At 21.7% G+C, this 15,552-nt stretch overlaps 3 protein-coding genes across 6 annotated transcripts; 1 reads left to right on the top strand and 2 right to left on the bottom strand.

The window, feature by feature from the left end:
* The first annotated feature begins 14 nt into the window (after nt 1–14).
* Nucleotides 15–9,427, top strand: LOC127286629 (translation initiation factor eIF-2B subunit epsilon). Its single transcript, XM_051313125.1, has 3 exons — nt 15–816; nt 2,521–3,644; nt 9,171–9,427. Exons 1-3 carry the CDS (start codon nt 109–111, stop codon nt 9,286–9,288), a joined length of 1,950 nt encoding a protein of 649 aa, XP_051169082.1. The 5' UTR covers nt 15–108; the 3' UTR covers nt 9,289–9,427.
* On the bottom strand, nt 5,586–7,511 carry LOC127286630 (probable cytochrome P450 6a13). The gene has a single exon (XM_051313126.1). It carries the CDS (start codon nt 7,332–7,334, stop codon nt 5,781–5,783), a length of 1,554 nt encoding a protein of 517 aa, XP_051169083.1. The 5' UTR covers nt 7,335–7,511; the 3' UTR covers nt 5,586–5,780.
* LOC127286628 (protein suppressor of hairy wing-like) lies at nt 9,349–15,500 on the bottom strand. 4 transcript variants are annotated; one of them, XM_051313121.1, is made up of 12 exons: nt 15,284–15,500; nt 15,093–15,146; nt 13,974–14,057; nt 13,439–13,521; nt 12,964–13,126; nt 12,521–12,809; nt 12,053–12,155; nt 11,648–11,911; nt 11,469–11,492; nt 11,004–11,325; nt 10,532–10,875; nt 9,349–10,434 (listed from the first exon to the last, which is right to left on the bottom strand). In XM_051313121.1, the coding sequence occupies exons 1-12, from the start codon at nt 15,297–15,299 to the stop codon at nt 10,168–10,170; spliced, it is 2,013 nt and encodes a 670-aa protein (XP_051169078.1). In that variant the 5' UTR covers nt 15,300–15,500; the 3' UTR covers nt 9,349–10,167. The 4 variants fall into 4 exon arrangements, with proteins under 4 accessions (XP_051169078.1, XP_051169080.1, XP_051169081.1 ...); XM_051313123.1 differs by lacking the exon at nt 15,093–15,146; XM_051313124.1 differs by lacking the exon at nt 13,974–14,057.
* Nucleotides 15,501–15,552: the final 52 nt, after the last annotated feature.

Raw genomic sequence — 15,552 nt, forward strand, 5'->3', positions numbered from 1 at the left:
CCCTTTCCCTAGCAGACGACAATTGACACATGACAAAAATAAAAACACTTTATAACCCACAAAAAAAAACTGATGCAAGTGAAATTTTAAACACACACATATGTCACAATGTCTAAAACGGCAAGTGATCGTAATACGAAATTAGGCAAAAACGATGTTTTACAAGCAATTGTTTTTGCCGACGATTTTACAACACAACTCTCACCACTTGAAAATGTATTACCAAGTATTTTATTACCGGTTTTAAATACACCTCTACTTCAATATTTAATAGAAACATTAGTTGCATCGCGTGTTCAAGAAGTTTTTCTCTATTGTAGTAATCACATTGATTTATTAAAAAATTACATTAAATCATTAAATCAAAGTGACATTATAATAACGCCAATAATATCCGATGGTTGTCGTTCGTTAGGCGATGCTTTAAGAGATATTGACATTAAAGGATGGGTGAGAGGTGATTTTATATTAATTCGCGGTGATGTTTTTACAAATGTTGATTTAAAACGATTAATAACATCGCATCGATGTAAAACAAAAAAAGATCCCGGCAATAGTATGACATTGTTGTTGAGTAATTTTGGTAATTTACAAAATTCATGCCTCGAGGAAGAAACATGTTTATTGGTATCAAATAATGAGGATAATAAAGTTTTACTTTATAAAAAAATGCGTAAGGAGAAAAAAATTCAAATGGAATTACAATGGTTTTTGGATCATGAAAATTTGCGAATTAATTCGGGACTTTTAGATTCACATGTTTATTTTTGTTCACCAGCAGTGCTTCCACTTTTCTCCGATAATTTCGATTTTCAGGTTAGTTATTGTTAAATATATTTAATTATAATTAAAATAAATTTAAATATGTATTTTGTTCCTTTATTTTTTTTCTTCACTTTTTTTTAATACAAATATCTCGAGTTTTATCTTTCAATAATAGATTTTTAGCAATTATTTTTTGTTTTTTGTAACAATTGAATTTAACAAAAAGAAAAAATCGTCTTTTCAATTTTTATTAAACAAAAAAATTATTTACAAAATAATTTTCTCTCAATTTTGTTTTCAATTAATTGTTTGTGAAGCAAATAAAAATAAACAGATTTTTGTAGTACTATTATTATTGTTTATTATTATTTTTATTTTATTATTATTATTATTATTATTATTATTATTATTATTATTATTATTATTACCTACTATTTTATAATTATTGTTATGAATTTTAAATAGTCAACAATAATGAAAAATTTTAGTTGTTACATTATGGAAAATTAGAAAAAATTTTGTAGATAATAAAATTCAAAATTCATGAATGAATAAAAATTTAAATTTTTTCGTATTTTTCTGATAATTTCTACTATTTTCATTGCTAATTCTTTATTGAAATTTTTTTTATGATTCTGAACAATCAATTATAAATTTTCAAACATTTAAATTTAAAAAAAAATACATTAAAATAATGAAAAACAACTCGAAAAAAATCAAAAATAATCTAAAATAATAATAAATAAATGAAAATAATCAAAACTAAATTTTCTTATTGAAATATGATTTTTAGATTTTAAAAAATTAAAAAAAAAAAATAATTAACAGAATTTATATTTGAAAAATAATTTATTCTGTTTAAAAAAAAATCTATTTAAAAGAATTTTTCTCTAATCAAATTTTATATTAACCCTAATTTTTACTGAACAGAATTTTCATATTTCGGAATTTTTATTTTACAGAATTTTTAATTTAATTTTGGTTATAAATTAGAATTGATTTTTCATTTATAAGCAATTTTTATTTATCGATTTAAAAATTTTTTTTTTTTATTTTCACGAATTTTCATTTCAAAGTTTTTTTTTAAAATATCAAATTTCTTGCGATAGTTCTTTTATTTATTCAATCAAAATAATGATAACTTTTTTTTTTGTATTTTGCAACAAAATCAAAACAAAAAAAGAATTCCTGCAAATGAAACTTTAAAATCACTAAAGATTCAGTGAATTAAAAATTTTGCTTTTTTAAAAATTCGGTTAAATAGAAATTTTGTTAAATAAAAATTTAAAAAAGCGAAAATGTTGTTAAAATAAAAATTTTGTTTAATGAAAATTCAATTGATAATTTTTCTATATAAAAATTACATAAAATACAATTTTACATAAAAATTGTTACGTAGAAAATAAAGTAGAAATTTGATTTGAGAATAAATAATAAAAAATATTTATAAAAAAATATTAATAATTAAAGAAATAGAAATTTTATTAAAGGAAAATTAGATAAACTAGAGAATTTATTTTAGAATAGTTGTTTTCAAAAAGAAATTTCAAAATTTATAGTTAGAAAAATTTATTTTAATGTAAATTCTACTTTATATTATTTTTGGAAAAGAATCATATATTATTTTTATTATTATTTTTGGGCAATATTCATACGTCTCTTAAAAAATTAATTTTAATTAAATAATTTAATTTGAAAATTAATTTTTTTTTTTCAATAAAATTACAATATATAGGAAAAAATCTATTTTTTCAGACAATGGAGGATTTTATAAAAGGCGTTCTTTTGAATGAGGAAATTCTCAATTCACGAATTTATTGGGAATCACCGAGTCCAACTGAATATGCACTTCCGGTAACATCGTGGAAAGCATATCATAAATTAACACGCGATATTTTACAACGACAAGCATATCCACTTTCACTTGATTTATTAAATTTTTTCAAAAATTATTCCTGCCTCTCAATTCTCAATAGTACATATAAACATCAAACGGCAACAATATCACGTGGTTCATCATTAAAAAATAATTCAATAATCGGTGAAAATTCAATTATCAATGGCAATTGTAATATAATAAGAACAATAATTGCTGGTAATTGTCAAATTGGCAATAAAACAAATCTTGAGAATTGTTATATTTTTAATGACACTAAAATAGGCAATGAATGTAATCTCAAAGATTGTCTAATAATGCCAAATTGTAAATTAGACAATAATATAAATTTAAATAATTGCATTGTCATTGCAAATGTAAAACTCACAAAATGTGAATATATCGATAAAATTATTAGCGATGAGAATGGAGAAATTATTGTTGACGATATATTTGAACCAAAATTTCTTGAAGCTGGTGAAGAATTTTTATTTTATTCTGAGAGAGGAAATAAAAATATTGACGACGATGAGGAATCAAATGAGGATAGTAGTAGTGAGGCAAGTTATGGTGCATCAATACCTGACGATGTTAGTATATTTCTCTCGGAGGTAATTGATAGTTTATCGCGTGGCTATCAGGATAAATTGAATTGTGAAAATCTTATATTGGAAATTAATTCATCGCGTTATGCCTATAATATGGCAATAAGAGAAGTTACTTATAATGTGATAAAGGCAATATTGGGACTTCCGGCACATTATTTGAAGAATAATGACAGTCCATTGAGTGATGATGTCTATAGGAAAACTTTAAAGGGAATGTTAATTTATTTTAAGAAAATTATTATCAACTATATGAAAACGGAAGATTCACAGGAGGATTGTTTGAGGGCAATTGAAGATGTTGCCAATACGACAAAAGCACTATTGCCATTCACACATCATTTATTGCATTTTCTTTATGATTGTGATACACTATCTGAGGAGAAAATCATCGAATGGTATTTATTTTCAAATTAATATTTATTACTTTAATATTATTTAATTATTATTAAAATTAAAATTATTATTTTAAATCATCTAATTCGAGAAAATCATCGAATAGTATTTATTTGCAAATTAATATTTATTTTAATGTTATTAAAATTTTATTATTATTATTTAATTATAAATAATTGAATTTATCACTCGGTTTTCTTTCTTATTATTATTTAAATTAACTAATTATACAGTCCTATAAAATTTTTTAGTTTGTCAAATTTTTCTTCATTTTGCTTTTTAAAAATAGATTCTCTAACATTTTTTTGGCCACTTTTTTTGATAAATAAAAAAAGCAAAAATTTTACTTGTTCAATCAGATTTTTAATAAAATGTTATTGTTAACAAAATTCAATAAACAATTTTGTAGAGAATTTTTTAAAAAGCAAAATGCGGTTTTGTAAAAATTTGATAAAAATTACAAAATATTGTTTACTAACTTTAAACAAAAAAAAATATAAAACGTTAAATAATTATTATTTGACAACAAAATTTGATTAAAAATAATTTTTTCAAAATTGTACAAATGGATTTTTCAAAATTTAGTAAAAAATTAATTTATTTAATGAAAAATTTTATATTTATCTACAAGATTTATTATAAATTTACAAGACATATTTTACAAAAACACTTTAATAAGTTCAAAATATTTAGAAAAAATTAATTGAAATTAATTGATTTTTTCAAGATTTATAATTTAGATTTTAAAAAATAATTGAATTTTATGAGATATTAAATTGATAATTATTTTCTTGAAACTTTAAATTACTGAAGATTTTTTTTTAACATTAATTGCATTTTAGATAATTTTTTGAAATAAATTATTTTTAGAATTAATTAAAATAAATAATTTATTAAAATAATAAATAAACTATTGAAAGTAATTGATTAGGTGACGAATTTTCGATAAACATTTATAAATAACTGCTTTTTTTAAGATATACAATTTAGATTTTTAGAAATAATTAAATTTCCGAAAATTAGTAATTTATAATTTTTCTTTTTTATAATTTTGAATTGATGAAGATGATTTTTTTTTACAAATTTCATACAATAGTTGAATTTTAGAGAATTTTTAATTCAAAAAGTTTTAATAATGAAATTTAATTAATTAATTAAAGAATTTAAGATTTAAAATTAGAATTTTAGTAAATTTGAATTACTGAATATTGTTTACAAATTTTTAAGAATAAATGAATTTTGAAGAATTTTTTAATTAAAAATTTTTCTTAAAATAATTGAATTTTCGAAGAATTTTATCAAAATTATTGAAAATAATTAATTTAACGATTAATTTTATCAATATTATTAAAAATAATTTAATTTAACAAATAATTTATAAAAATTTTTGAAAATAATTAATTTAGCGAATAATTTTAGTATTATTTTTTAAATAAAAATTTTTTTAGAGGATTAACAGTTAAAATTTTTTGTCATTAATTAAATATTGAAAGTTTTTCAATTGGAAATTTTGGAAAATATTTTTTATTCATTTATTCAAATATACGGACAATGTCCTTTCGTAAAAAAGTACTGAAAAATACAAAAATTATTATTTAAAATCTAACTGGTTGCATTGTTATTATTATTTTAATATTTTCAAAAATTTAAATTTTGTTATTATTATTTTAATATTTTCAAAAATTTAGATTTTTGAAAATAATTTATTTAATTATTTTTTAAAATTGACGGACTAAAGAGACAAATTAATATTTACAAATGTTAATTGTAAATTAAATAATTAAAATTTAAAAATTTGCTATCGTAATTTTTGATAATAATTAATTTATTTAAAAAATTTTAAATATCAGTTATTACAAATAAATAAATTGTCTCTTTTTTAAAATTATTTGAAAAAATATTTTAAATGGGAAATTTTGTTTAAATAATTATTATCGAAGAAATTGATTAAAATTATTTTATTAAATCTTATCTCTATGTCTTTAGTCAGATGTATACAGATTAAAAATCTTTTTAAAAGATATATTAACAAATTACAATATATTTATTTTTACTATGGTAACCTAACAATAAATTGAATATTGAAAACATGATAACAATAATTTTAAAATCTATTGTTTCGAATTTTTAGCAACAATTTACTCACTAGATAAAACATCAGTTTTCAATGGTTGCATATTCACCCAAAATCCACCTTTTGGAGAATTTAGAAAACTCGATTCATCCCTTTGCATTGGATAAATCATTTTAGATGAAACATGAACAGAAAAATCTTTTAAAATTGAAGAAACTGCTAATTTTATTAAAATAACAGCCATTCTCATTCCCACACAAATTCGTGGCCCTTCACCAAATGGTAGAAAAGTAAATTTATGCCTCGTACTTTTTTCATCGTCATTAAATCTTTCTGGATTAAATATTTCAGGTTCTTGCCAATATTTTTCATCCATATGAATTCCATAGGCAGAAAATGCAATTGTTTGTCCTGGTTCAACAAAACATGATAATCCATCTGATCCCTCAAGTTTTGTTTGTTTTGTACAAATTTTAAAAAATACACCAATAATATGATTTATTCTTTGCGATTCATTTAAAACTTTTTCCAAATATGTCATTTCTTTTAAAGCATCGTATGTTAATTCACCATTATATTTTTCAATTAATGTACAAATTTCGTGACGTACTTTATCTTGAATTTCAGGTCGACTCGCCAAATCCATAATTAAATAACTCATTGTGATTGCTGTTGTTTCATAAACATCCATAGCAAACGACAACATTTGTGCTGCTGTTAATGTTTCTTCATTCACATTTGTATTATGTAATTTTTGATAATCCATCATAAATTGTACAAAATCATTGTAAACTAAATTCTCCTCTTTTCGTTTATTGATAATTGTTTTGGAAATTTGTCGAAAATATTGATCAACCACTTTTGGTGTTAAGGAAAATTTCAATAATTTCGCTAATGATGGTAGAAAAAATAGAATCATCACTGGAATTCCAATACTAGAGGAAGGTGGTTCAAAAAGTTTATCAATTATTTGATTATACGACATATTATTATTTGATTGTAATTCTTCATGAAAATTATTAGCCTCAATACCCATTCCAGTTGATGATACTTCGCCCGTAAATTTATTACACAATTTTTTTAAATTTATATCAAATATTCCATTTTTTATTTTCAATTGTTTGTGCAAATAATTATTTATTTTGACACCAACTTTTTGTACGAGGGGAAACATTAATTTTAATTTCATACCAGAGAAACTATTTGTAAATGGTGAACGTACTTCCTTCCATTTTTCTTCGTTCGCAAAAAATGGATTTAAACTGAGAAGTTCATCTTTTTCAGGACAATTGAGTTTAAACGGATTTTTATTGAATGATGAGAAATTTGTTAAGAGAACATTTTTTATTAATTCTGGTTCACGAATTAAAAGTACCGGTGAACAAAATTGATATATTCCACACATACTGTATTCTTTGGTATCGTTGTAGAATTTTTCGTAAAATGATGCAATACTTTTTTGACCAGTTATTAATGGTAAACTGTGACCTAATCCGGGAATTATTCCTTTTGCCGTTGGTATTCCTCGTTTTTTGAAATAATTATATTGCCATGATAGATAAATGTATATGAGAACAAGAACAAATGTAATTGATGCCAAAATATTTATAAGTTCCATTTTTGACGAGTGTTCGATAAAAACTGAAGAAGAAAAAAAATTGTCGAATTATTATAATGTAATTGAGAAAGATCTTTCTTTTTATCAAATTATTTATGAATAATATTTTGCTATAGATAAGATAAATAATATTTGTTGTTTGATTTTTTAACTGCAGAAGAATGATTATAAAGAGATGTAAACATGGTTTTTAATTTGGAATCTTCAATTGAATAATAATTAAAAATAACAATTTTTATAATCTTAATCGATTAAAATTTGTGAATAAAATTCAAGGTTTTTTTATGTCTAGAAAGTTGGACCAAAAAAGTTAAAATTATAAAAAAAAACAAATATTGTGTTTTTTTTGTATAAATTCATTTTTTTTTTTTTTTTTTGAAATTCCGGGCAAAGAAATTAAAACAAATTTTTAAATATAAAAACTTAAAAATTACAAACAAAGAAATATTGCGCTGAATTACTTTGTACATAAATTCATTTTTAAAAAAATCTCAAAATTCCCGAGGAAAAAAAAATTAAAAAACGTTTTTAAATGTCTAAAATTAAAAATTTTCAAATTTAAAAAATTGTAATTGAATATGACAAATTGCTTAAAAAAAAATTCTGACAATAATTCAATTTTGAGGTTTTTTTATTTAAAACTTTTTTAAATAATTGAATTTTTTTTAAAGAAATATTAAAATTATTAAAAAGTAATTGAATTTTGGAAGAGTTTTAATTGAAATTTTTAGAAATAATTAAATTTTAAAAGATTTTGTAAAATTATTATTATTATTATAAATAAATTATTTTTGATAAAATAATTTATCGAATAATTTTAAACATTTTTAAAAATTAATTGAATTTTTAAAGATTTACAATTCAAATTTTTGAAAATAATTATAAAATTCCACTGATTTTTGATTAAAATTTTCGTTGATTTCTTTTGATGAAGAATTTATTAAAAATTACGAACAGAGATTGTATATCAAAAGTTTTTAATTGAAAAATGCTCTCAAATAATTGAATTTTTAAAGAATATTATAAAAATCATTAAAAATAATTGAATTTTAGAAGAGTTATAATTGAAATTATTAAATTACAAAAAAGTTTTAGATGGAAAATTTTAAAAATAATAAATTTAAAAAAAATTTAAATTGAAATTTTTGGTAATTTTATATTTGAATTTTTTAAAAAATTATAAACAATTGTTGAATTTCATAAAATTTGTAATTGGTATTGTGTTTAAAAATTTTGTAAAAAAAAAAATGTACAAAAAAAGTCGAAAAAATCTTATTTTATTCAAATAAGTCAAAAAAGTCAATCCGAAACCTGTACTTTTTATATTTAAAAATATTTTTTTTTTTTGTTTCATTGTCCGGAATTTCGAGTTTTTCAAAAACTAAATTTTTGCTCAAAATAAGTTCAAGTCCAGTAAAAAAGTTTTTTAAAAATTTTAATTTTACTGGACTTTTCCGGTTTTGAAAAAAAAAACAATTGCAATTGCAAATTATCAAAAAATATAAATTTGTGCTTTTTGGAAAAATGTTATTTAATAAAATTTTCCAGTACAACTTTTTGTTTTTTCAAAATCTTACTAGAAAATTCGTTTCAAATAAAAAAAAAGAAATAATTATCGATTATATTGAAAAATATTGTTAAAACAAATATTAATTTTTTCGTAACAAAGAAAAAATTAATATTTGCTAATATAAAAATAAAATTGTTAAATAAATAAAATTATTAAATATTATTAACATTAAATTGTTGATTGTTACATTTAACAATTGTTTCTTTTTTTTACATCATTTAAAATTTTGTTTGTTAAATAAATAAAATAATTAAAATTTGTTTTAGGTACGAAAATGATCTCGATGAAAAAGAAGCTAATGTCCAAGCACTAAAAAAAGCGGTAATGCCTTTTATTAAATGGCTTCAAGAAGCAGAGGAAGATTCAAGTAGTGATGAAAATTAAAATTTTTCCTGAGAAAAAAAAAAAAATAAGAAAAATGAAGGGTGAAAAAAAACAACTCAATTACTTAAAGCCCTAATTAAAAAACCATTGTATTTACGTTGTAAATTGTACATCGAAAATAATACATTTTTTTCAATGATTCGCATTTTTTTTTTTTTTTATTCAATGATCATTTATCATTAAATAATTTATTATAATATTATGAAAAAGATCGCAGTACGGAATGGTTTTTTTTTTCATCATCTTCCTACATTAAATATTAATGTACACAATTTATAAATCCACCCCTTATTAAATATTTCTAGTCTTTCAAATATTATTATTATTAATTCAAGTACTTATACTTGAAAAGAAGAAAGGAAGAAAAAATTCATTCAAAATAAAACGAAAGTATTTCAAAAAGAAAAGAAAAGAAAAACAATTTGTGGTTTATAACATTTTATAAATATAATTTTTTTTTTTTTAAAATAGAAATTTCCTTTTTTTCTAAATTACTCTCGTGATATTATGAATTACAAACAGAAATTAAAGAAACTAAACAAAATTGAAGAATAAAAAACACAAAAAATTTATAATTCTAAATTATCTAAGTAGAAATATTTTTTTTAAGTGACAAAAACAAAAGACGTAAATTTAAAATGTCAGTAGAGAAAAAAGACAACAGAGAAACAATTTTTAAATGCGATTATTGAAATTCACAGCAGGAAGGCCTATTATTTATAATTTGTACAAAAAAAATATCTAAAAATTGTTTTTTTTTTTTCAAAATAGAAAACAAAATATTTTAAAAAAAGACCCTGTGAAGAATGTGAAGGGAAAAAAGAGTGAAAAAATAGGTTTTTTTTTTATATCGAAAATTAGGAAATAAATATTTTTTTCTCATAGCGATTCGAATGATTGTTCAGTGGATTTTGCTAAATCATTGGAGAGTTTAAGAACATGGAGAATTACTTCATCGACTGTTTGTATCGTGAGAAGTTTTTTCACATTTTGATCTTCAATAACAACAGTAAATAAAAGTTTAACATTTTCCCTCAGTCTTTCCTCAAATGGAATATCACTATCGCCAGTAATTGGTACATGTCCACATCTTCGAATCACTGCTTCGAGAATATCTTGAACTGGTTCAGTCGGCCATCCAAAAACCTTTTTTTGGGAGAAAAAAAAAGAAAAATTTATTAAATTTACAAATATGTAAATAAAAAAATAAAAATAAGTATTTCAATTGATTTTCTTTTCTCACTTGTAACGTTTCCTCTTCTATTAGAATTGTTAGGAGTTCAACAATTGCTTTTAATAATTGGTCAGCGCTCAGTGTACTTGACGATCCTTTTTTGTGTTTTTCAGCAGCTGTTGTTGCAATATTGAAAAGTTGCAATTGCAAATGTCGTTTTTCCGCCTCGCCCATAATATCTTCCAATAGATCTCGATGTTTTGCACGAATATGTCTCATTAAACAATCCTGACGAATAAAAGCTCTTCCACATTCTGCGCACGATTGCGGCGGTTCTCGTCTATGAGTATTTAAATGTGCCTGCAACGATGATTTTGTCGCAAACGATTTCTCACATTTTGTACACTTGTGAGCTAAAAAGAAAAATTTTTTTTTTATTACATTTTTTATAAAATAGGAAATAATTATTATATATATATTTTTTTAAATTCCCTGACCGTTAGAATTTTTCTGTTAAAGAAACAAAAAATGAATTAATTACGTTTAAGTCCAGTGTGAAGTAAAGTGTGTTTGGCCAAATCCTCTTTTCTCGTGAATGGCCGTTTACAAACGTCGCACATAAATGGAGTGACGCCTTCGTGAACAAATTTTCTGTGCACAGTAAGACGCGCTTTACGATTAAATGTTTTTCCACAATCCTCGCAAGTAAAACCATTTTCGCCCGTGTGATGGAAAATATGCGCTCGAAGTTGTGCCGCTTGTATAAATGATTTTTTGCAATACTGACAAACGTGCGGTTTTTCTCCCGTGTGAATTCTCTGATGACGATTTAATGTTTCCCTAGCGGCAAATCTCTTTTTGCACTGAAAAAAATACAAATTAATTTTCAAAAAAAATTATTTATTTTTGTTAATTTATAATTTAATTTCTCTTAAAATTGGTAACAGAATATTTTCCAGTTAATTAGAAATGTTAGATTATCTTTATTTTTTAGATTTTTACTTACGATTTTGTCGGTATATCCAGAATGCTTGCTTGTAATGAAATCAGATAAAGAATCATGACAAAGATTGAGAGATTAAAAGCATTAAACCTTTTTTTTTTTGTTAGGAGAATAATAAAGTTAAAGAAAAAGAAAATGCGAAATTATTTTTTGGCATAAAATTATTAAAACTGTAAACTCACAAATTTGCACTCATATGGTTTTTCTCCAGTATGAACGCGACGATGTTTCTTCATGGCGAGAGTTGAATTAAATGATTTGTCACATAAATCACAATTAATTGGCTTTTCACCAGTGTGCATTCGCTCGTGAATTATTAATTGTTGAGTTGTGTAAAATTCTTTTGGACATTGTGAGCATTGTTTTTTTTGTCGTTTCTGATTTCCCGCGTGTGATCTTAAATGTTCACGTAAATTGTCCTTTCTTGTAAATTCTTTATTGCAAACCTAAAAAAAAAACAAAAATAGATGCAAATTTTTGTCAATGAAATAGAGATAAAAATTAACAAAAATAATAATAGAGAAAAAAAATACGAAAAAATCAATTTTTTTCAAAAAAAATTTTAGCTTTTAAAAAAATTCATTTACTTGACAGGAAAATGTAGTTTGCAATTCTCCATGACATCCGGATTGAAGTTTATGTCGATTCAAATGATAACTTCTTGAAAAATATTTATCACAACGCTCGCATCTGAAAAAAGAAATTTTAAATATTCAAATAAATAAATTACATTATTCAAATACTAAATAAAATAATTAAAAATACAAATTAACATTTTTTACAAAGCGTAATTTCTAAAAAAAAAAAACTAAAAAAAAATATCAACTGAAATAAAAAATTTCGAATCACGACCCAAATTTTTTTAAAAAACGAATCTAAATTCCAATAAAAGAATTTTTGAATTAAATTTCAATTAACCATTAAATTTAATTAATTTCTTTTAAAAAACAAATCTTAAATTCCAAAAGAATTTTTGAATATTAAATTTCGCTAAATATTGACAATGAAATAAATGAATTTGTATATAAAAAATAGTTAAATAAATTTTTGCTTACTTGTAAACTTTATTGGTGGAGTGTGTTGTGTATTTATGTTTATCCAATGATTTTTTATCACGAAAACTTGCATCACAAATATTGCAAGTATGATTTTCATTCTCCCAATGAATAATAATTGTGTGTCGTTGAAGGGAAGATGCTTTTTTAAAGGAAAGATCGCACTCTGAACATTTGTGTGGACCGCCTCTGTGAGCATTTTTCAAATCTTCACCACAACAATGACACTGATTTTCCGATACTGGTTTTATATCGGGCTTCTCATTATTATTCTTCAATCTATCTGAATCTGAAATTTAAAAAAAAATATATATATATATTTAAAACATAAAATTTAATTTTTTGTCAATTTTTCTTTTATTTTTTTTATTAATTAATTAATTAATTTATTCAATAATAAATATTATTAATATAATATTTATTTTAATGTGAATTTTGCTAACCGGAAGATTTTTCATCGGAAAGTGAATATTTGGGATCATCGACATCATCGGCGTCATCGCCCTCTTCATCGTCGGTTTCATAATATTCATCGAGATTTCCCAAATCCAAAAGATTTGTATCATCATCTTCCTCTCTGCAGACTTCTAAATGCTCCGTCAGCAACTGTTAAGAAATTCAAAATTATTTTCATATTTTTTAGTAAACTATAAAAACTTTTTTCTTCTTTTTACTAAAAAATAAAAAAAATTTATTTCATTTTTCTCCGTAATTTTGTAATTAAAAAATATCCCAATTTTGTTTTTTTTTTTTAATAGAATTTCAAATTTTGAAATTAAATAGAATATTAAAATTTGAAATGAAATAAAATTAAAAATGTCAAAAATAGAAAAAATCAGTCAATTTAGGAAAATTAGATTATTTTTGTAATTTTGTAAAAAATTAATATTAAAAACAATAAAAATTTATGTTTCTTACGTCTTTATTTTGGAAGATTCTGTGACACGTGACACATTCATAATCCATAACAATTTCAATAAGATGTCCATTGTGTGTGAAATCTGCAAGAAAATATTTTATATAAACCAAAAAAAAATTATTTAATTTATTATTATTTAGTAATTTATATTTTTTATTATTTAACATTTAAATTTATTTTTATTATAATTTTGTAATAAATTAATTTATAAATATAATTTGTAAATATATTTAATCGTGAATATGATTAATTGAAGCAGAAATTATGGAAAGCAAATTTTTTTTATTAAAAAATTTACAATAATAAAAAACGAATGATAGGGAAAATTGTATAATAGAAATTAAAAAATATTAAAAGATAAAAAATTATTATTTTATTTAATTTTAATTAATAAAATTTATAATTTTCTTTATTTATTTATATTAAATTAATAAAATAAATTAAATAATATTAATGATTAAAAAACACCAAATTATAAATATAAATTAAAAATTAAGATATAAAAAAAAGCAACAAACAAAAAATAAAACTTACATCCATCTTTGTTAACTTCAACTGTATCTAATGTGTCTGGAATTATTAAAGATTCACTAACTGTTTCACAGGAAGTTAAAGTATCTAAAAAAAAATGTATAAAATTTAAATAAAAAAATTTTACCAATCTATTTTTTTTGTAAAATTTCAAATAAAATCTGAGAAGCAAATTTTTAACAAGTTTTACTAAAGTTTAACATATAAAAGTAAATAAAAAGATAAGAATTATTTTACTTGCAATTGTAATTTTAAAAAAAGGTGAAAAAGTTACAATTTATTTTTCTCAAAAATAAGGGGAAAAATTGGTAATCTAATATAAAATTAGTGAAATAAATAAATAAACCTTCATAAATTTTTAAAAATAAAATTTTTTTTGGAATAATAAAACGTTCAATATAAATAATTTTTCAAACGAAAATTATTTAAAAATCAAAATTTCGCAATTTTAAAAATTAAAACTAATATTCTAACTTTTTTTTGGGAGGGCGGTATTTTTTAAATATAAATAAAAATATAATTAATTCTAGTAAATTATGATCATATATATATTATATATAAAATTATATCATTATAATAATAAAAGTCCAATAATAATATATAAATAAAATTAATTGCAATATTAAAATTTATAATTCAATTTTCAATTTCGTTAATTTTTTTTAAAACTTTTTTTCAAAGTAGAACAATATTATTGTTTTAGGTCATTTGTCATGACATAACCTGCAATAAAATAACTGATAAAAGTAACATTAAAGAGAGAATAAAAAAACCCAAAACGATAAACCAAATAAAAAAAAAAAAAATGAAAGCATGAGAAAATAAATATAAACAAATTCACGTAGCAAAAATTTATCACATTCAAACGACAATATAAAAAATTTGTCAGTTTCACCATTTTCTTCATTACACTCACACAAAATACACTTTTTCTTATTTAAAATTTGCTTCTATTGCTATATTTATTGAGAAAATTAAAATTAAAAAAAAAACAAAACAATAAATAAATTTCATTATTCAAATGTTTAGATTAACAATAAATTAATAAAATAAAAATGACAATAATGAAAATTCCAAATGAAAAACAATTGTGTATAGTAAATGAAAGAAAAAAAAACTTGCCATCTTTAATTAGGCAGCTGGTTTTTGATAGAATTTCTTCTACTTTCACAGCATCTGAAAATCAGATACAATGTGAAAATAACATTGCATTTAATATATTAACAAATTTTTGTAGAATATTGACAATTTCCTTTATAGAAAGTTGAATAAAGTAACAAAAAAAAAAAATTAATTGAAAATCTATTACTTACCGATCGATTGATTCATTTTTTCTTTTCGTTATTCTTAATTTCGCCGTTTACGGACACTTTTTTTAAAATTACGAATCACATATGTATTTAGTAGTGATTTACAAATTTCACAAAAAATTAGTTTTTAACTTAACAAATAAGGTGATAGAAGATAAAACCACAAAATTCTCATACACGGCAGCCATTGAGGCCTTTGACACGAAAATAGTTTTCCTGCGCGGACCTAAAATTCTTGTGATGTGTTGTCAGGGCCGTAAATATTGGGAGCA

This window comes from Leptopilina boulardi, unplaced genomic scaffold (assembly GCF_019393585.1).
Source record: "Leptopilina boulardi isolate dan_hultmark-lab unplaced genomic scaffold, ZJU_Lbou_2.1 LbouV2_362, whole genome shotgun sequence".
NCBI classification, from domain to species: domain Eukaryota; kingdom Metazoa; phylum Arthropoda; class Insecta; order Hymenoptera; family Figitidae; genus Leptopilina; species Leptopilina boulardi.